Consider the following 22,115-nt stretch of genomic DNA (forward strand, 5'->3'; position numbering starts at 1 on the left):
CACATGGGATGTACAGAACAGGACCCACACTGCCCACGGCAATGCAGGTTTCCTCCCCAAAATAAACCACAGCCAAGAGCACCAACCTCCAGCCATCACAGCCAGACACGTGGGTTGCCTTTAGAAATACTCCTGATTCTGGGAGGGTATTTTAGATGCAATGAGGAGTTCACATTCCAGTGGATTGGATTGTATATATTTCCATCTGACTCCTGCGACGAGCTCTGCCTCCAACTCATCCTCTTTAACTTATTTGCATTGTTATCTGGCGCACGACAGAGCCAGCACGCAGACTTATCACAAATGTAATCCCTGTAAAAGCCTATCTGCAGCCCGTTGAGATTGGGGGCTGCTTTTTATTTGCCCAAGAAATGTGACCAAAAGAAAAATTAACAGATGCTGCTCAGACCATTCAACGGGACGGGAATCAATTATGAACATTTCTGCTCTTACAGTCCTCCTTTTCTGCAAAAAGCATCTAAGGAAACCCTGTCCTGATCAGAACGAAAGAGCGTTCCTTTGTAGCAGAAGAATAATAAATGATAGCTATCAGCCTGCATTCTCTGACACGCAGGATTAAACTGCCACTGTACACTTATAGAAATGTTTAATTTTTTTCATCTCTGGCCACAGTAGGCTTGTCTGGAAATACATTATCGCTGCAGATGCCATCCCTCTCCAATTAGTGTGGCTGGCAGTGTGGAAGGGGTAGGTGACCTCCACATCCCCCTCCTCACAGAGTCCTACAGGGTTAACTACAGCCATTTAACAGACTCTATCAAGAATTAATACAGCGATCAGCTCCCCTCCAGAAGGAACAACCACATTCGGTGGCGCAGATGGCAAGAACTCTCTCTCCCCCATTTGACTCTCTTATGACAGCAAAACAAAGGCTTTTAATGATGTTTACCATGAATTGAATTAAACAGCTGAAGACCAGTACATAATCACAGCATTTTGTTTTCATATCCTTAAGTCTTTTAGCAGTGGGGCTTCCAGTTGAGCCTCAGCTACAGCTTATCTCAAGATATAGCCAAGCGCCCCGAGGCTCCCCAGCACCAAACCACATTCAGGCTCCTTAATTGAAAAAGACAGGATGTTTGCATAGGATGTTTGCATCCGTCAGGCATTAAAAGTGACAGTCATGCCCAAGTACAAATGATGGCTTGGGCTCAGCTCAACTCCTCTGACTTCTTTCCCCCAAGCTAATAGCAGTCTGGTTTTGGAGCAGGGCATCATTCCTACACATGGGGATGTGAAAGAGCTGAAACCCCGCTGCCTATTCATAGAAGAGAACATACAAACCCTCACCCACCGGCCTGAGCTAATCCCTCATGGGATGCCTAATTGCCTGCATGCTCTGATGACCTTTAGGAAATGCTGCCTGGACAGCATGTGGAGAGCATGGTGAAGGTGCACTGTGTGAGCTCCAGAGGGGAGCACCAGTCCCGGGCATGGCACCATCAATTCCAGCCCTAATTCAAACTCTGCCACTCACTGTCAGGTAGATGCTCAAGGCCTTGGGTTTTGTGCCTGTGAAACAGAGGATAATCCTAACTGCTTGCTTACCTGACAGGCGTGGTGTGAAGATTAATTTCTATCTACCCAGCACTCAGCATTATCCCCGGCAGCATTAAGCATCCCTAATGTGCACCCACTGAGGCAGCACCGGCGCCACCGACAGGGCACAGGGGAGTCGGGGTGGTGCTGGGCAGCCCCCCAGGACACAAGTCAGTGACTCACCTTGCTCGGGGCCCTGGGACCCCATGGAGGGGACGCTGGTGTTCAGCACGTCGTTGACGGCCGTGTCGCAGTAGAGGCCCCGCTGGACGTCATGCTCGCTGTCTGTCTGGTCGCTCTCCTCGTGGCCACTGTCCTTCAGGCTGTTCCCCTCCAAGTCCTTGAACGTGGAGCTGCTGGGGGAGACACGGTTGTGATTTACTGGGTGGGACGAGGCGGCCCCATCACACTGCAGTGCTGCAGTGAGACCTGCGGTGCTGGCACGGCTGCCACCTCATGCTCTGCAGGGACAGGGATGTCCCCAGCATGGGAGCAACCTGCTCTAGTGGAAGGTGTCCCTGTCTGTGGCAGGGGGTTGGAACTGGATGAGCTTTAAGGTCCCTTCCAACCGAGACCATTCTATGTTCTATGATTCTATGAGACCTGCACTCACGGTCCCAAACTTTCTCTCTGGCTGATGCGGAGCGAGAAGACGTGGCCCATGCTTCAAAGCCCCAGAGAGCTGGAGGTTTTCATTACTTTGAAAAGCCCTTTTGCGTCTCCACGGAAACCAAGCAGACCACCTACCATCTGATGCTTTGCAAAGCCATGGGAAGGGGGGCTCTGAAACCCATCTAAATTGGGAAACCCTCAAACATGACTTTTTAACTAAAAGATGACCCTGTTGAAGCCACTGACTTTGATTCCAGGCGACATCAGAGAGTTTTTAAGTTAAGAAAGCACTACAAATCTACAGTTCATTTGTGCGCGTGTGGATGAGCGAGAGAGGCAGGCAGACAACACAGCGAAAGTACAAATAGATTAATTAAAGTGCTTGGGTTTGAGGAGATTCACTCACCAGAGATAGGAGAGCTACAGCATCTTCAGAAAGGCAAAGGATGAAAATGATGCCACAGTGTGTTACAGACAGTATTTCTTGTTCTTAGATGCCTGCACAGCGTTCCCAACACCCCTTGTACTTAAGATACAAGACAAAAGTAGAAAGCGAGGGGGGAAACGCTGTCCTACACAGAGCTGCTGTTCAGCAGGAGCAGGCAACCCGTGTTACAACGCATTTATCTTCCCCGCAGTGAACCAGACCGGAATGCAGTAGCCACACGACATGTTTCCGTGGCTGACACTTCTCTAAAGGATGGGCAGGTCTCGGGGAATCATCATCAGCAGCATTTCCCAAACAATACAGCCTGGGAGCAAGCCCTGCTGCGGCAGGCGGGAGTGCTGCTTGCCTTTATCTTAGGTGTGAATGAGGGAAGATTAATAGATTTGGGTTTTTTTTCCCCTGTGCCTGGGGACTGTGGCGTGGTGCAGGAGAGCCATCTCTCTCACAGTCACATTAGCATCCTTAAACACCACGAGCCACGCAGGCAAATATACCTGCCTTTCGCTAGCCGAACCCCGGCTGCTTAAACAATGAGCTCGCAGCTCCTTGTATTTTTAAGATGTAAAGAAATGGGGTCTCAGCCAGGCAGATAATTGGATATTTTTACTGCTCGGATCACATCTCAACAGTTGAGGGATGGCTCCTGCTCTCTGTTGCACCCCTGCTACGCAGAGCCCCCGGGCACAGGCATGGCTACAGCTTGCTGGCTGCACACCTCGGTCATTCCCTGGGGAGAAGAGGGGATGGAGATGGGTAAAGAGCTGCCGGCCACGTCCTGCGCCACATCCTGCACAGGCAGACAGCCCCTCCAGCGCTGCACAGCCGCCTCCTGAGCACTATGGATCGTGCTGTGTCAGTGCCTTTCCTTGCCTCGGAAGAGGCGAGAGGCAGAGCCTGCCCCGCGGGGGGATGCTCACCTCTGGTTTAACGCAATACAGTGGGGTTCAGCCAGACCAGCCCGGTGTTAACGTCCCAGAGACATTCCTTTGCCACTCTGAGGATAACAGGATTTTATCCAAAGGGTTAAGTTCCCCGAAGGGCAACTGCCAGGTCGCAGCTGAACTGATGATTTCCTTTTTACCCCTGGAAGAAAACAGGCTAGCAAAGTGCTGCTTTGCCTCAGTGGTCAAACTAAACCAGCGAGCGCGTATCCAACCCAATTACCTGCCCCCAGGCGAGTTTTATTTCTGGGTTCTCTTTTCCCCCACCTCACATGGCAGGGAGATCACGATCCAGATCTATCATTTCATTCCTGTGCATTTAAATGGCATAAACTTTATGAATGTGAAAGTTGTCAGGGTAACAGCACTCCACCTCGCTCACTGCAACTTCCCAGCGCCAAAGAGATGGAAAAAAAAGACTTCCCTTCATTGCAAACCAAGAGCAATGGGACTTAATAGGAAGTAAATACTGTTTTGAAAATCAAATTATTACTCTGGAAACGTTTTGCATATTAGAAAAGGCAAGTGGTATATAACACAGTAAGGAAGAACACTGAATAATCAGGATTTGGCTGGGCAAAGCCTACGTACCTTTTTATTAAATGAGCTCTGCTGTTCACGTAGTTGGAATCAAAGGAGTAGTTTTCAGTCTGGAAAGGAGGAAAAGAAAAGGGAGATGGTTACAAGTCTGGTTTCCCCATGACTGGGAATAGCAGGGGCAGGACAAAGCCACGGGAGGGAAGGAGCATCCTGGCACAGGACAAGTCCAGTGAGTGGGAAGGAGCCAGGCACGGAATCCTCCCGTCCCTGTTGGGTCTATCCAACACAAAAAGTCTGGCTGGTGACCACAGACCAATTTGCACAGAAGAAACAACGTGACTACGCTGTGTTACAAAACTAATTGCTTTTAATTCCCTGATGGACTCCGTTCTGTGTGTGTCAATTTCACTGGAAGTTCAAAAGGTATTTTTCTTATTAGTGTATAATTAACGTGTTAAAATATTTATTGCATAGATATGTAAATGCCAGGAAGGTAATCCCCTGCCGGGGAATTTCATGCGGGCACTTTTCTTTGCTCTACATCATTTCATTTGCAGAGACAGTGGGCTCTGCTCGTAATAAAAGAGCAAACAATGGGTGACATGCTTAAAAGTTGGAGGGGAGTGAAAGCAGGGCAGAGCAGTCAATGGATCTGTCATTTGCAAGCAAACCCCACTAACGCGCTCTGCTCTTGAAGCATTGTCTTCTCACCTCGTGTTACACAGCCCTGGATTTCTGGTGCTCAGAGCAGGTAAGGAACCAAAAAAAGCAATGAGAAGGTAGGGAAGAGAGGAGGATGTTACCGCTCAGGAGGTCATGGTGGGAGCTGTGGGGTGGGACGTGGTGGGAGATGGACGGTGGGATATGGTGGGAGCTGTGCAGCGGGATGCAGTGGTAGGTGCATGGTAGGATGTGGTGGGAGAGGCATGGTAGGAGATGCATGGTAGGATGAGGTGGGAAACACATGGTAGGAGGTGGTAGAATATGCATGGTAAGATATGCATGGTAGGATGTGGTAGGAGATGCACGGTAGGAGGTGATGGGAGATGGATGGTCAGAAGTGATGGAAGATGCATGACAAGTCACACTGGAAGCCATCTGGTGGGATGTGGTGCAATCTGCATGTCCTGGCCAGGATCTTTCCTGGGTTTCAGGGCCCCACAAGGATGCAGGTCTCTTTCTGCAAGTCAGGCACCCCAGTCCATCCATCCATCCATCCATCCATCCATCCATCCATCCATCCATCCATCCATCCACCCACCCAAAGTGCCCCCAGATCTGCAGGGATCCCACTTGGGTTCCCACCAGCATCACCCCTGGACCAGAGGATGCTCCTTGTCCCCACCAGGCCCCCTGGGCAGCATAAGGGGCAAAGTCTCCTCTGCTCCCTTCCTCTGGGCTGACAGGACACAACTGGGGACAGGACCTTCCCCACAGCCCTGTTCTGCCTCTTCTGTGCTGCAGCTTCTCCTCATTCCAGCCCCACAACCACTCTCCTTCCCAAAGAGCCGCTCCGGGATACTATGGCCTGTTTTTATGGCAATTATGAACATGGTAAAAATAAATGCATGCATCTTTAATGTCTCAATAAATAAAAGCAAGCAGAGTCTGCTGCTAACGTAATCACAACGGCAGGATGCAGGGAGCGGGGCCGCCGCAGCCGAGCCCAATGTGAAATCCAATCGTACCCCAGCAGAGGTTACACTGCCCTGCCAAGGTAATAAAGCAAAGGCAGCGCTGGTTAAGTGTAACCTTTGCTGAATAGAGCACAATGTCTAATTTACCAAACAGGAACCTCCCAGAGAGAAACATGCGAGGAGCTGTGAGCCGGGGGAGCCGGCACAGCTCCGTTATTACTTTCACACTGTAATTACTGCTGGAGAGTCACGCAGGAGATTTACTGCACAGCCACCGGTCCCTGCAGCCGTGGTCCTGCAGGATGGCTTTGATGGGTAGAGCTCGGGAGCAGACACACACATGTGTTTTTAAAGACACCATGCCCGAGGCTTTGAATGCCACAGAAAACGCCTGATCTGGAGTTTATCCATCAGTCCTGGTGCTGCCATCCCAAGGGGAGGGATGCCAGCTCACAGCGTCCCCCCCCAGCAGCCCCATGGGAGATGCCAGCCCTGCAAATGGGCTTTGAGGGCAGCTGAGCGATGGAGCGATGGAGGGGCCGGAGCAATCCCTGCCTGGGGGGGAGCCCCCTCCATCACACTGTGCTGGTGGACATAGGAATGGCCCCAGCAAACCCAGAGCCTCAGTTGGCTCTGTCCCCCGTGTCCCCAGCCCCACTGCAGCCTGAGACCCCCTGCACCCACCACCACCTCCATCAGCTTCATCCCTATGTGTGTGAGCATCTCAGCCCTGGGAAAACCAGAAGGGAGGACCCAGAAAGCAATCCAAATATATACAGGTACATCACAGAGCTTTAAAGTGCTCAGAGCACTGATGCCACATGGACCAGGGTTGAGGGGTCAAGGGATACCCAGGGCCATCCACAGGGAATGCTTGACCAGCACCACTGAAACCCCACCAAAGGCTGAGGAAACACCCCACATGCTGCCATTACACATCCTGTGGCAGCCCAGATCCAGAGCTCATTCTAAATCCCCTCTGACCAACATCATTGTGAGCTTTGCTATTGATTTCTGACCAAAAAAAAGATGACCAAATCCTGGCTCAACTGAAATCATTCACCAACAGCAAATACAGTTGATTGGCTGGAGTAATGTCCTTCCCGTGCGGATTCCCTGCTCCATGTGTCCCCCTGCTCGGGATGCTCCACACCACATCACTAACGCAACCCACAGCTCCAAGTCCACACACGGGTTCCCGTGGGGTTGATCCCAGCATCCGTTCCCAGGCTCCAAATCCCCCCATACCACCAAGAGCAGGACAACTAATGCTAATTACTTCCAGATTTTGGACAAACCAAGGAATGAGCCAGCCACAGGGATGGGAAACGGGCTTCCATGGGCTGGGGGTTTGCACCCTGGGTGAGAGCTGCCTGCCCTGCCCGCACCAGCACGGTGCTCATGAGACCTCTCCTCAGCCATGGGATTACCTATCAAGGTTATCTCCACGCAGGCTAAAGGATCAAACCAGAAAAAGAATAAACAAGAAATGAGGTTTTTCATGGAAAAGGGCTGCTTTCTAGCTTGTATGATTCAGTTGAAGCTCACTTCATTTAATTCCAGTTCATCCCGCGCAGCGCAATCACTTTCAGAGGCAAAGCGACGGGAAGGAGATGTCAACACTTCTGACGTGTCAACATTTTAATTGGGAAAGGATCTGCTCCCACTCTTAATGAGGCCCAAAGAACAAAGTCGAAGCAGAGAAAAGAGGGAAAAGGTTAGGCTGAGGAATGCGTGCTCTTCAGAAAGCATCATCAAGAGGCCAGCCCTCATCTTCTCCATCATTTTGGCAAAAGCAAACAAACCATTACTTCCTCAGCATCGCTCCTGTAGGAATCAAAGTGGAGCCCAGCCTCCAGCCCGGCCTCTCCTTTCCATGTCCAGAGATGGGTATGGCAAGGACCTCCCAAACGGCGCTGCCAGTGCTCATAAAGGATGCTCACGCTTGTTCAGGATCAGCCCCTCAGCCCTGACACTCAATGCATCAGGAACAGCACCCAGCATCAAGTCTGTGCTCTCAGCCTGCACTTCTCTTAGAGGAGACAAGCCCTGCTGTCCTTTGGGCTCGGGATTTGCTTTCCAGACACAGGCACGATGGTGTCAATGCCATCAAAGCCAGAGCCCTGGCTCGGCACACAGCTTACCAGGGCCTAATTTGAAAAATGCTTTTAACTGCTGCCTTAGCAACACAAATACAAATATAACAACAGACACGCTCAGAATGGAGCAATCAGCAGGGAAATTTTAAACTTGCCTTTTTTTTTTCCCTCCCCCAGCTGTTGCTTTCAGTTGAGGATTGCCAATTCCATCAGATTAGGGGAAAAAAGGATGTACAAACCTCAGTACAACTCTTCCTGACCTGTATATCGGGAGGGGGATGACTTCTCCATTAGCAAAAGGTCTGTTAGCAACAGGCTGCTGCTCTAACGACTGCTCACTCTCTGCCTTAGAAGCAGAATGAAACCCCTGAAGATCCAAAGGAGGTTTAAAGGGAATTATTGCAGGTGCCAGCACAAAGGTCAGTGGGCTGTGTGGGACTCCGGGCATGGCCAGGGCTGTGGGATGATGGAGAATAGAGGATGCTGGCTGGGGTCGGTCCCCAGGGCAGAGTGAGATGTGTCCCTGTCAGGACATGCCCAGGAGCTGTCTCTTTCCCAGTCTTCCCTCTTTTTCAGCTATTCCAAATGTGGTTTCTTCCCAAACCAAACTCCGTGGAGATGAAAACCCAGCTTCCCTTGCTGTGTCCGGGTCCAGGCTCTTGATGGTCCACACATCAGCCCCTAGCAAAGTCCGTGGTTGTTGGAAGCTGGACCCATCTCTGCTGACCCGAAGTGACAGGTATCCATCCCTGCGCCAGCCTCCGCCTTGGTAGACGAGTCTAAAGCATCTCAATGCAGTGGGTTTTGTCCTTCTTCTCACTTCAGGGTGAAAACACTTCTATCTTCCTACAAATTATTGTAAACCTGCTGCAACCTCCTGCCAAAGCATGTAGGGACCCTTCACGCAATCAGCTTCATAAAAATGACACATTTAGCGCCACTTTTTCAGGGTTATCCCTTAAGCCCTTTTTTTCCCCCCTCTGTGCCTTGTTAATAAAGCTGGCATGTCACCCCTTATTATCAAAAACCAAAGCAGACCTTTCTCCAAGGCTGCAATGTGCATCTCTCCTTTTGGGTTTCAGAAAATCCTCCCGAAACATGCAACAACTCCTTATCTCTGCATCAAGCCGCACGTCTTCACCAGGAACACCAGGCTCCTGACCTTCCCTCCATGCTGCAGGCATCACAGGGGACCAGAGAAATGGCACATCCTTCCCCAAAATCCACTGGGCTTCCCCGGTGGGAAGAGCAGGGCTTGATAGACCTCTTCTCCTGTGTCCTCGGTCCTGTTCTCCATACGCCACTCAATCACAGCTCCAGCATCTGCAATAAAACTGTTGCTGCCTGTTAGGAGAACTCGCCAGCACTTCATTCTTATGGTTTGAACTATATTGCATGTGATAGAGAATTCATGCAAATGAAATAAAACCATTCCAGCTGCACTTGGGAAATGGGGGAAAATATCTAAATAGGGACCAGGTCAATTGAAGTACGCATCAGCAATGAGGGAAAGTCATTATCATTTAGCAAGCTGCTTATTTACCCCCTGGGAAATAACTAAGCAGCCTGAGACTCCTTCCCACTGGGAGCAGGCATGATATGAAACCCCATCAAACACCAAAATGCAGCCCGGCAGCCCTGGGAGGAACAACCAGGCTTGTCCTGATGCTCTCACACCCAGCAATACATCTGGGCTCTCTCCACACGCAGCAGGAGACTCATCACACCCAGCTCCGGGCTGGGAGCAGGTCATAGAGTCATAGAATGGTTTGGGTTGGAAAGGACCTTAAGATCATCCAGTTCCAACCCCCTGCCACGGGCAGGGACGTCTTCCACTAGAGCAGGTTGCTCCAAGCCCCTGTGTCCAACCTGGCCTTGAACACTGCCAGGGATGGGGCAGCCACAGCTTCTCTGGGCACCCTGTGCAAGTGCCTCAGCACCCTCACAGGGAAGAAGTTCTTCCTTATATCCAACCTGAGCTTCCCCTGTTTCAGTGTGAACCCATAAAGGACATTAGGAGAGATCTTCCCCCTTTGTGTGTGACACCATGTAATTAACCCCCTGTGCTACCGGCTGCGGAGGAGTATCAGTCAGAGCCAGGACCAGTGGCTAGAGACCAGCCTGGATGAGCCCCGCAGTGCTTGGCCCACTGAGGAGCTCTGCTCCTCCTTCCTGAGCTCAGCACCAGCTCTGCTCAGGCACTGCTGGCAACATCCGCAACCATGGGTGAGGGTCCTGAGCACCACGGCCACAGCCCGGGAACATGCAGCAGAAAACAGACCCGTATCTCCTGCTTCTTCATTCCCCAGCATTGTGGGTATTCTACTCCTTTCAACATGGGGTATCTGAGATGTAAGAGCAGCATCAGCCCAAGGCTTCGAGTTAAACACTACCCAAATAGCTCCTGGTGCTTCCACCACGGGGAAAACTCAGCACGTGCCAATGGACACAGTGGAGAGAGCAATACCTGCTGCACCCCAGGGAGCCCATCACCTCTCCTCCAACAGGCAAGCTGCACTCGGGGACCCCCAAGCCTTTGGAAAGGACCTGGCTGGCCGCTGATACCCATCAGCAGCACTAGAGCACAAGCAGAGGCAGAGGGATGCGCCTCTGCTGTGCCAAGAGCTCCAGGCTAGATGGAAGGAAAACATGAAGCAATTCAGCTCTTACTAAGGAGCATTTCAGAGGCAGCCACCTGGAGGGGTTCAATAAAGGTTAAAAGGATCTGACCTCTGGCATCTCCCTTTGCAGCCACCTCCCTCCATCCCAGCTCACTTCTAAAGCCTCTAATACAGGAGGTTGCAAACTGCAAACTAGCAGCAGAGTGTCTCTGAAAAAGTAAGTGCGTTCAGCATCTGATATTGATGGTTTATAATTAGATGTAACACAGCAGATCATTTCCCTGCCCTTGATCAATGAAACCAGGGTTGGGTTTGGGGTTGGGCTTTTTCACAGACACTCTGATTGCTGCCTAACCCAAATGGAGCTTTGCCTCGCTCGGTTCAGCAGGAACGAGCAGAGACGAGGATGTGCAAACACAGCATCCGTTTAGATTTACTATCCCCGGAATATAAACAGAATATTTATTTCTGGCCTTTTAAGCACTAATTCCAGATTTAATGAGGTACAATGAACATTCCTCAGAGCCAGACTCCAGGGCTTGCTTAACACCACCAACCCTCTCATTACAACTGCACCTTAAATAAAGGGCATTTGGTACTGATGGCCATTATTAAACACCGAAGGAACAGAGTCCAGCCTCCATTTTCTCTTGATGAAATAAAAAGCATTGCAGAGAAATCACTAAGAGAGTTCATCCTTTAGCATCACCCTGTTCATCACAATGAGCACAAGTATCAGACCACATTGTATTATGGCGCAGGCTGCCCACTAATCCACACTGAACTCCTGCCCCTCCCCAAATAAATATAGGGTTTGGCATATTTTGTCTGAAAATGGATCAGAGGCAGGAGGAAAGGAGCTGCTGTGATGTGATTTCAAAACAAGGGTATAGGATTAGAAACCCAGATTGAATCCCGAGAGCCGCAACACACAATGAAGCCATAATTACGCTCCTGAAAGCCACAAACAGCGTCACCCAATTGAATTTGTCAACACATCCGAAATCTACTGTATGGTTATGAGCAGCACAGATGCAATAATAAAGAACCTGCCTTACATTCAGATGGCACCTATAGCCCAAAAGCTCTTTGGTGGCCATAGCACAAGGGTCTCTCCAGCAGCACCACCAGGGCACTTGACACTACAAACCCCCCAAATCATCCAAAAAGCAAAATACTGACCCAAAAGGGAGACATGCTTTCCAAGGGAGATCATATCGTTGCCTTCCCTGGACCATGAGGGTGGTGATGCCCCGGCAGCTGCCCAAGAGGGCTGGGACAAGAGGGATGTTGAGGCAACAAAGGCAATGCCATCCTCCCATGTGCCCACCAACAGGCACAGCCCCTGAGCCTTCTGCATGGGGATGCAGCCTCAATATGCCAAGGAAAATCCCCTGCAGGGATAGAATAGCCAATAAACCTAATAAAGGTGTTTTCTCCCATCAGCTACGCCTGGGACTGTGTAAAGGATCTATGCATGCAGCTTCCAGTGTGGACTTACACCCCTGCCTAAGTAGTGTGAGAAACAATGTGGATCTAATCAGCAGCCCCGAGGTAATGGGGCATGACTTAGAGATTTGTTAAAACCCCTTTCCGAAGTGTCCTTTCCTGCCTCCTGCCATTAGGAATGAAAACAAATAGAACAGAGGGACCTTTTTTTAACCGTTCCCATCGCTAGGGCTAAATAAAACTCCTTGTCAGTCACCTTCTGGAGCAGCGGGTCAGGCCGATGCGCTTGGGAGGGAACAGGAGAAATCACACGTTTGTCACTGCAAAGCAAATAAATGGAAAAGAAAAGAAAAAGCAAAACCCAAAATCATTGCAGAGCAGTTAAAAATAGTGAAGGCGTGAGATGCTGCTGCCAGTGCAGCACATCGGGGTGACGGGTGCCGGGGCAGTCGCAATAGGGCAGGGTGCTGAAGCAGTGCCATGGGGGCACCTCGCTCTGCTTCTGCATCCCAGAGGAGACAGGGACACCCCGAGGCACCCCAGGGTGATGTGGCTGGTGGCAGCTGGAGGGTTTCCTGCTTTGTGGCTGAGCAGGGAGGAATTGGGATGGGGTAGCAAGATCCATGCAGTGGGAATGAGGGCAGGATGGGGACGTCAGCTCTGCAAGCCCCATTTCTCCTGGTGCTTTGGGCAAGCAGCAAGCACTTCCCATGTCACCTACACACCCCACACACATTTTCATCCTCATAAGAGGCCTGATCCAGCCCTGTGTGTGCACTCAGCATGTGGCTGTGCACATCCATACCCGGCTCTGGAGTGATCCCTCCACACCATGCAGCTAAAATTCCCTGGCAATGGTGGATAATAAAAGGGAGGTGAGCACAGCTCCACGTGCCCATCATGTTATCATGTTCATTGTTACCTACAACTGCACGGCAAGGCTCGCTATCAGGACAGCCTTGGTCAGCTCGAAGCCTCAAGGGGACTTCGCTCACAACAGATTTATTTAGCAAAACAAGTTTTCCCCTGTTTTATTTGTTTTCCCTGACTTGGGCTGGAAAAGGCAGGTCTGCAGCCCACAAAAATACCCTGCAACCATGAGATGGGCAGCAAACCTGAGCAGGACTGGCCTTCCTCCCTGCTGCCATTGCTGTCATAGAATCATAGAATGGTTTGGGTTGGAAAGGACCTGAAGATCATCCAGTTCCAACCCCCTGCCATGGGCAGGGACACCTCACACTAAACCATGTCACCCAAGGCTCTGTCCAACCTGGCCTTGAACACTGCCAGGGATGGAGGATTTACCACTTCTCTGGGCACCCTGTGCCAGCGCCTCAGCACCCTCACAGGGAACAACTTCTTCCTTATACTCAACCTGAACTTCCCCTGTTTCAGTTTGAACTCATCACCCCTTGTCCTATCGCTACAGTCCCTGATGAAGGTCCCTCTCCAGCATCCTTGCAGCCCCCTTCAGACACTGGAAGCTGCTCTGAGGTCTCCACACAGTTTCTCTTCTCCAGGCTGAACAGCCCCAACTTTCCTATTCCTCAGCACCATGCCCAGAGCCTGTGTGGGGATCAGGATGCAAAGCCTGGCTCAGCTCAGCTCCCCTCAAAACCTGCCACCCCCAAAGGTACCACACTGGCTCCAGCATCCTTGGGGACACACAGCACCCTCCGCAGAGCCCCTCATCCCCTCTGAGCCGTGCTGCCAGCTCAGGGGTGCTGGGGAATGAGGAATGTAGCCCAAGAGGAGCCTGTTTTCTCCCAGAATCAGCTGTAGGGAACTAAATGACACTAAAGATCTCACCTGGTGTAGGGATCTCTGCTCTGGATGCCCCTCTCCATCACCACACTGCCCTTTCTCCCTGCCCAACAGCCACCCCACATCATTAACAGCCTGGTAAACACAGCCCGTTGGTTATTACAAAGATGCCAAACCCTTCCTACTTCTTGTTCCTCCCAGTTAATGTACCATGGCCGAGGATAAATTGCTATTACAAGGAACTAAAAATAAAAATGTTTCAGAGGCCGTAATTGGCTTGTCTTGTTGGGCTTTTTAAGGAGCCAAAGTGCCAGTTCCAGGCTATTAGCCCTAAGGTTGTAAGAGAACGGTGTAAAATATTTCTTCATTAAAACTCTACCTTCTCCATAAAGGGGTTTCTCTTTAGGGGTTTTTTTCCCCTCTTTTCCTTCTTCATTTTGTTTTTCGTTCTTTTCTTGCTGAAAGACGTGTGTTATCGAATAGGCTTTAGTTAAAAGAGGTCTTCGAAAGCCCAGAGGTGATATAAATAGACAGGGCTCGGTGCAGCTGGAGAACCAGCCAGAGCCTTCGCTCCTCTATTCAGGTCATTTTTCCACACAACTTACAAAATATTCCTCAGTCTCCTCCGTAATCCTGGGTCATTTTTAATCATCAGCACCAAATACTGCAACCCCTGGGGAGAAGGTGCTCTGTGCAAGCACCCAGCGCACTGCATGGGATGAGGACCACAACCATCACGGGCTGCCAACCCCCTGCGAGGCACCATGGGGTGCACGGGGTGCTCCATGGGGTGGGGGCTGTGGGGGTTTTCACTTCTGAGGCTGCACCTCGAATCCTGTGTCAGTTCTGGGCCCCTCACTGCAAGAGAGACATTGAGGTGCTGGAGCGGGGCCAGAGAAGGGCAATGGAGCGGGTGCAGGGCCTGGAGCACAAGTGTGATGGGGAACGGCTGAGGGACCTGGGCGGGTTTAGTCTGGAGAAGAGAAGGCTCAGGGGGGACCTTATCGCTCTCTGCAACTGCCTGACAGGAGGATGGAGCCAGGAGGGGACTGGTCTCTGCTCCCAAGGAACAAGGGATGGGACAAGAGGAAATGGCCTCAAGCTGCACCAGGGCAGGTTTAGATGGAGCTGAGGAACAATTCCTTCCCCAGAGGGTGCTCAGGCATTGGAACAGGCTGCCCAGGGCAGTGCTGGAGTCACCGTCCCTGCAAGTGTTCACACAGCGTGTAGCCAAGGCCTCAGTGCCATGGGTTAGTGGTGGCCTTGGCAGTGCTGGGGGATGGTTGGACTTGATGATCTTAAAGATCTTTTCCAACCCACTTGATTCTACGATTCTAAGAGCTTTAGTTGCCACCATTACTCAATACCAGCAACCACCACAGCAAAACCAAAAGCATTTGCAATTCCCTTCAGCCAGACCCCTCTGCAACAACGGCCTGGAGCAGCATGGCATTAAAATAAATAATGATGATATCAATTATGATGATGACCAGTCTCAAGACAACACTGCACAGCAGGGCAAGCTCAGCAGAAAAATCACAACACAGCCTTTTACTCCCTGCTCTTGCACAAGGAAAGGGATGCCACGTTGAAACAACAACCCAACAGGTACTTACTACTTGGATTTTGCGACGGGAAGGCTGCTGCTAGAAGAAGAGTTATTTCTGTTAGGTACAATTGCTAATTTTTTATGGTGCCTAGGCAATACCTTGTTAAAAAGGGCAAAACAACAGTTATTAATTACCCTAATTAACCCAATTCATAAGACACATTTGTGTGGCTGTCATGACAACTGCTTTGACTAACTTGCCAAGAATAGCTTAGCTGTCCATTCAAATAAATCCCTGATAATTACTAGTCTGGTTTACTGGGCTTCCGTGATAATAATAATTAGTGCTACTGTACAGAAGGTCACACTAAACAGTTTATGAATGATGCATTTCGCATGGCGATTCCATGAGTCACGCCGCAGCCAGCGCATGGCGCAGCCATGCTTCCAACGCGGCCAGACGGGAGCCTCTGGCTGCCCGGCATGAGGACAGCACGGTGGGATGAGAGGAGAAGTCATTATGGTCAAAGGAGAAAGAACCAAGAGGTTTGGTGAAGCTGGGATGGCCACCAAAGTGCCTCCTCAACAGCCAGGCTGTCCCTCTATCCATCCACCGCAAGCCAGGAGGTGGTACTCTGCTTCTAATGGAGGCACTGGTAGACAACTTCCAAAAAGCTTCCAAGCCTGACCTGTCGCATCTTGGTATCTCACCACTCCATGTCCCTCCCTATCAATGACTCTGGTTTTGGCATACTTCCTCAGTATTAGAATCACAGAATCATAGAATCAACCACGTTGGAAAAGATCTTTAAGATCAACCGTTCCCCAGCACTGCCAAGGCCACCACTAACCCATGGCACTGAGGGCCTCGGCTACACGGTGTGTGAACACTTGCAGGGACGGTGACTCCAGCCCTGCCCTGGGCAGCCTGTTCCAATGCCTGAGCACCCTCTGGGGAAGGAGTTGTTCCTCATCTCCATCTAAACCTCCCCTGGGGCAGCTTGAGGCCGTTTCCTCTTGTCCCATCCCTTGTTCCTTGGGAGCAGAGGCCAGCCCCCTCCTGGCTCCATCCTCCTGTCAGGCAGTTGGAGAGAGCGATAAGGTCCCTCCTGAGCCTTCTCTTCTCCAGACTAATGAGGAACGGTCCCTCAGCCGTTCCTCATTAGGTTTCAGGATCAATGACAAAAGGGGGGTCAGGTCACAAAAGGCAATGTGAGCTGGGGATGGGCAGCTCCAGCCCTCTCTGTCTCCATCTCTGCAGGAAGAAACCTGTGGTCTGGGTCTCCCCATGAGCAGCTGCAGCTCATCCTTCCATCACTGCTCTGCACCCACCATCGCGGCTCCTGAGGCTGCTGCGGGCACCAGAAGGAAGGGCTACCTCCCTCAGCACCTTCCTGCGCTCCTGATGTGGCCATGCTTCCACACACCTTCATGCAGACCCAGCGAATGCCATTCTTCCTTTGCTGATGTTTGTAGGTGAAAACTGATCCATGGGATTCCCTCCGGCTGCACCTATACTGATCCATGGGACTCCCTCTGGCTGCACCTATACTGATCCATGGGACTCCCTCTGGCTGCACCTATACAGAATAGGGAACGGGAACAGGAAGAGGGAACAGGACTGCAATGCCCCACCACCAACACTGCAAAATCCTGCAAAACCCCAGGCAAAGAGGGCAGCAGGGCACGGATGCAGACTCACAATTAATACAGAGACAGCTGTCAGCTCCATGGAAATCTACGAAATCAGCCCATTTAGAATAAATTCTGATTAAATATCACATATGGTCCTTATTGTCTATCTCCTGTTACCTATCATAAGAGGCGTCTGCATGTAAACAGGGTCTTAATCTGCAAATATTTGCCTGCTACAGCACTCTCCTCCCTCTCCCCCCACCTCAACTTGCAATTATTCTTATTGATTGACTTTCAGAAAGCACCACGCACATGCTTCGAGCTGCCACGCGCCGAGGAAACAAGGGAACAACGCCGGGGTCTGCTGTAATCATTACCAGGGCAAGCAATTGCCCTGTCACACATGGCAGGTTATGGCTTCAGACTGGAGGCAGCAAGGCCAGATGAACGTTTAAAACGTCGTTACAGTGTGAAGAGTGAGGATGTAGAAATGACACCTCCTTTCTCAACAAATCTGTTCCCGGAGCATCGCCCGGCTCTGCAGAGATTTCATCTCATTAAGCCTGAAGAGCTATTGGAAGGGGGAATGCAGGTTTGCGTCCTCTTTGCGTGCCAAAATAAGCTCTGATAAGGACATCTTTGATGTGGGAGAAGATGGATTTGAGGTCCTGAGAAGGATTTGAGTGCTGGACCCCCAGCTCGGCCTCGCCTGCGCATCACCCACAGCCCTGGTTGGAAGTACATGCTAAAGGATGAGGTGCTTTCATCCAACCAATGAGGAGAAATGAGGGAAACCTGATGCTGAGCAGAACCTTCCCCAGTTTTCCCAAGCGAAGTTTGCAGCTCAGATCAATATGTTAGTGCCTAATGAAGGTTTCCCCCATACTCTACAGGGTATAATCATTCTCCTCCTAATGAGCATGTGTTAATGGCATATTAATGCTGACAACAACTAAGTGCGGAGAACAAGAGATGAACATATTCCAAAATTCATCCTTTTTTCCCCCTGAACAAAGGAATCCAAAGCAAGCCGCAGCCCAGTGGGATGCCTGTGGCTCCCACAGCGGTGCTGCCAGCTCCGGTCCACGGGCTCACTACAGGATGCAGAGCCCATATGGGACCGTGGCTTTGGTCTCTCACTAACCCAGCCCCTACAATTAACTGATGTACATGAAGGATCTCAGCCCAAGTGCGGTATTTCTCTCCACAAAGGGGACACAGCCACAGTGGGGGCTCCACAATGAAGAAGAGGAACCACTTGCAAACGTCTGGAGCAGCATTCCACCAGGCAGACAGGTTTGGATGCTGTTTCTAAGCCAACAGCCGCGTGGATTTGATTACTAAATGTCATTGAAGCTGGGTTCCTGCCAGAGCATCCAGATGTGAATCTGAATATGAAAAGTCTAGGACGGAGCAGGTGACAGGAGTCGCAGGCACCGAGCCCCCATCCCGGCGCCCATCTGGGTGTGCATGACCAAGTTTACATAAGACATGGAAAAGAACACTCATAAAATGGGTATTTTCCTGGTTTTTCACCTTTGCTTCTGAAGACAAACCCCTGAGAGCTCCCCAAAAGTAGCATCCCCCTGCCCATGGGTGTGCTGCCCACTGCCAGGTGCTGCAGGGAGGTGTGGAAGCCTAATTCCCTAATTGTCCGACTCCCATGTGCTCCCACCGGCACATGCATTTAGATGTCCAGATCGATAATCGATGCTCCAATCAATAACAGGGAATTTAGCTACATTATAAAACCAGTAAAATCAGCCAATACTGAGAAATGGCTATTGAGTCCTGTGTTTTCTGTACTCACTTAGTCTAATAATGGTGAATGATATTTTCCAAGTACATTATTCAGCAATAAAACCGCCGAATTATTTGATCTCTTTCTAACCTTTATGATTCTAAGCACTCTTTTTGACCCAGATTGAATGAGGCAACATCTGCAGAGCCTTTCACAAAATTGTACTCGGCGTGCACTATTGTAGGTCCGCTGCCAAAGATAAATGTTATTATTTTAAAGCCATCATCCTCCTAATAGATGAGCACACTGCATTAGCATAGCCTACAGAGCTCGAGCACGGGTGAGAAAATGCCAGAGGGTTTTTGCTTAATGGAATTTTACATACCTGACTTAGGATGGGTTAATGCAATCCACCAACACGGGAATTTTACAACCTGCCCTGTGGCATACACCTGCCATTACAAAAGATGCTTTAATCCGACAAGCTCCAGAGCCCTGTGAGAACCAGGAGGGATTCACGTCCAGATCTCCGGTGGCCAACAGGACGTCGAGACAAGGACCTCATCTACACGGCTCCAATGCACACTATGCTATCCATCCCAGAGCTGCATGAGGAGCTGGGTGTGAGCAGAAGGGGTGGCTGGGGTCATCTGCAGCGTGCTGAGGGCTTCCATCAAAGGCTGCATGAAGCGCAGTACCTGCGATGCACATCCCTCCGCTGCAGCATTAGCAGTCGCCGCACTCCAGCCTTCACCAGCCTAACGAGAGCTCAACGTGATTCCATGTTAAACAGGGTGTCACTCCAAGGCTAAGTACTAATCGCTTGTCCAGCTGACATAAGCCATTACTTCACTCCAAATTGAGACTAGAAACTAGAGGGAGACACTGAAGCAACAACACTGAGGTCTATTCTCCCTCAAACACTCCAATGGGTGCCATGGGCAAGCTCTGCCCCAACAGGAACAGCAAAATTGGGAGCCATCAACATCATCAGAATCCTTTTGCTGAGCTCGAGGGATGCCCTCCTGGGACAGTGGGGACCATGGGGACCCCAGGAGACCCCCATACTGCAGCCCTACAAGGGTAGCGCTGCCTGCAGAGCACCCCATCCATCACTGAGTCAGAGCACACTCTAATTTAAATCATAATTACACTTATAAGTACACAGATTACAACTATTTATGCTACAAATAAGACCATCCTGTACTTTAATTAACAGAAAATGATTGGAACTCAACTATAGCTCCTACTGGGAACAATATCTAATCATTTATTGAAGTGAGGCTGTGCCCAGCCCCATAGGCAGACTGGCAGGGAAGAGGGAGCAGACAGGGATGGAGTTGCCTCAATCCAAGCCCTCATATGGAAGTGGGAGTCACTGTCAGAGGGGCAAGAGGTCTCCCAGGGGAGATGGAGGGCTCATCGCTGGAGAGGCTGAGGACGGAGGCAGGCAGGAGCTCTGCCCTTGCCAGATGATGGGAATTTAGGGAAGATCCAAGCAGGTCACCCTCGGCAAGGGCAGGAGCCCACGGACCTGGGATAGCTGAGGAGCTTCTCTGTCTCAAAGCCCTCAGGAGGGACTGCAGGACTTGGCAGCTGGAAGATACAGCTCTATACGTGGAGATAAGTGAATGTGCATAAGGTTACTCAAAGGCTACGTGCGCTTGGCCTTACAAAGCCTTCAGATGCAGCATGAGCTTTATGCAAAGTAAACGACAGGGAGAAACCACAGCGCTCAAATTGCTCAATACAGCAGGAGTTCACTTGGAAACTACCATAAGAAAGGCCAGACGTAGCACACAAGACCATCCTCTTGATGTCATTTAAAAACCCTCAAAACTTACTATAAATCCTTCCTAATTTAAGGGAAAATTCTTCTCTGCCATGTAAATTTAGCTGCAGGAGGGTTTTTTATAGACTCGACAAGGAAGAGTTATGCATCAGAAATAGGCATCAGAAATTCAGATTTACTAAAAGGAGAACAAGATGAGCCTCTCTACTTTCAGTAAGTCAGCCATAAACCCCAACCCAGGAGCACAAAACCAAATGAGAGATATATATATGGTTATACAACATATTATATTCTTATTTATATAATTAGGTATAATATGGAATCATTCTAGACACACTTTACCTCTGCTTATAAATATATTACATATATCATATAGCATATTGTCTATAACAGATGATAGATATCATATAGTGCATGCAATATATAACAACAGAATCATATCCCTGTTGAGCACTCTAGGTCTTGCCATCAGAGGAGAAGGGTTTTACTATTAACTACAGCTTGGCTACTGCCACACGCCAAACACCAGCCCCAATTCCTCCATGGACCCTTGCAGCAAACCCCCTTGGTCCCATCAGGCTGGAAAACACTTGGAAAAGCCTAAGAGGTGCCAGGATGGGGTCACAGCCCTGTATCACCCATAGAAAACATACATCGTTTAGTGGTGGACTTGGCAGTGTAGGTTTGGATGATCTTAAAGGTCTTTTCCAACCTAAATGATTCTATGAAGAGCCAAAGCGTGTTGAACCAAAGGGTTGCCCAAGACACAAAGAGTGTGGCCATCAGTGAGAGATGTGGTTAAATGGGAATGGGAGCTGGCGTGTTTCTCTCTGCTGCAAGGTATTCAAATGAGGTTTTCCACACAGAGAGCTCGGAGCGATCACATTAGGAGATGTATAATTTGGTTAGGCTGACCTTGGCATGGAATAAAAAGCTGCTGATTTCCATAATGTCAGCATCCGATGCTCCGAGAGGTCAGGGAACATGCAGTGATACACAGAACTCTTTGGGAGTCGTAAAGCCGTGGGATTTGCTGGGAATTGCGATTTCAGGGCACATTGGGAGTGAGTATGGAGGGCATCCAGGGACGTTTGGGGTGGGTCTGCTCCCCAGCAGGGACTGCTGAGCATTCCCTAGGGAGAGGGCACCCAGTGGGTAGCTAAAGCCGAAAGTATCGCTCCTCTTGGGTGGGCTCCCGGAGGATGAAGGCTGCCATTAGCTCCCAGACAGGGATGCCCTGGCACGGGAATGCTGAGGCACTGATGGATCTGCGACCTGCGCTTACCCAGCACGGTGCGCATCGCAGGCACAAAAAGTGCTGAGTTACAGTGACCTCCCAAGGAGAAAGCAAGACTGGCAACGCCGGCTGCGAAGTCAGCCTTCTGCCTAGTGGAGCATCATCGCTGATCACGCTTTAATTATTATCGCTGCTGAAAATAAGCCTTATTGCAACAGCCTGGCACGCCTCAGCACTGCAAACTTTCTCCGGGTTGGAAAATACCTCCTTTCCTTTCCCCTCTTCCCCTGCTCTATACACAGTATTACTCAGAAGCAAGCCAAATCCCTTTCAATTATGTATCATGACGTCTCCCCAGTGTTGCACTAAAGCAAGGCCCTTCACTTCTAAACGGCATGGTTTATAACAAATTGTCTGTTACACCAGACAGAAACTGATTTCCTCAAAACCCAGCATATTAAAGTGAGTACATTCATTCTGGTTGTAACAC

At 50.2% G+C, this 22,115-nt stretch overlaps 1 protein-coding gene across 2 annotated transcripts in view; it reads right to left on the reverse strand.

The window, feature by feature from the left end:
• Positions 1 to 22,115, reverse strand: part of PCDH19 (protocadherin 19) — a 59,628-nt gene that overhangs the window by 26,893 nt on the left and 10,620 nt on the right. Inside the window, exons 3-4 of one of the 2 annotated variants that reach the window (XM_030498208.1) lie at positions 4,153 to 4,211; positions 1,744 to 1,913 (exon numbers count right to left, since the gene is read on the reverse strand). In XM_030498208.1, coding sequence (XP_030354068.1) covers positions 1,744 to 1,913; positions 4,153 to 4,211 — 229 coding nt within the window. Of the gene's footprint in view, positions 1 to 1,743; positions 1,917 to 4,152; positions 4,212 to 22,115 lie in introns of both variants that reach the window. The other variant, XM_030498207.1, reaches the window with a different exon arrangement.

The sequence above is a fragment of the Strigops habroptila genome, chromosome 9, assembly GCF_004027225.2.
Source record: "Strigops habroptila isolate Jane chromosome 9, bStrHab1.2.pri, whole genome shotgun sequence".
In the NCBI taxonomy this organism is placed as follows: Eukaryota; Metazoa; Chordata; class Aves; order Psittaciformes; family Psittacidae; genus Strigops; species Strigops habroptila.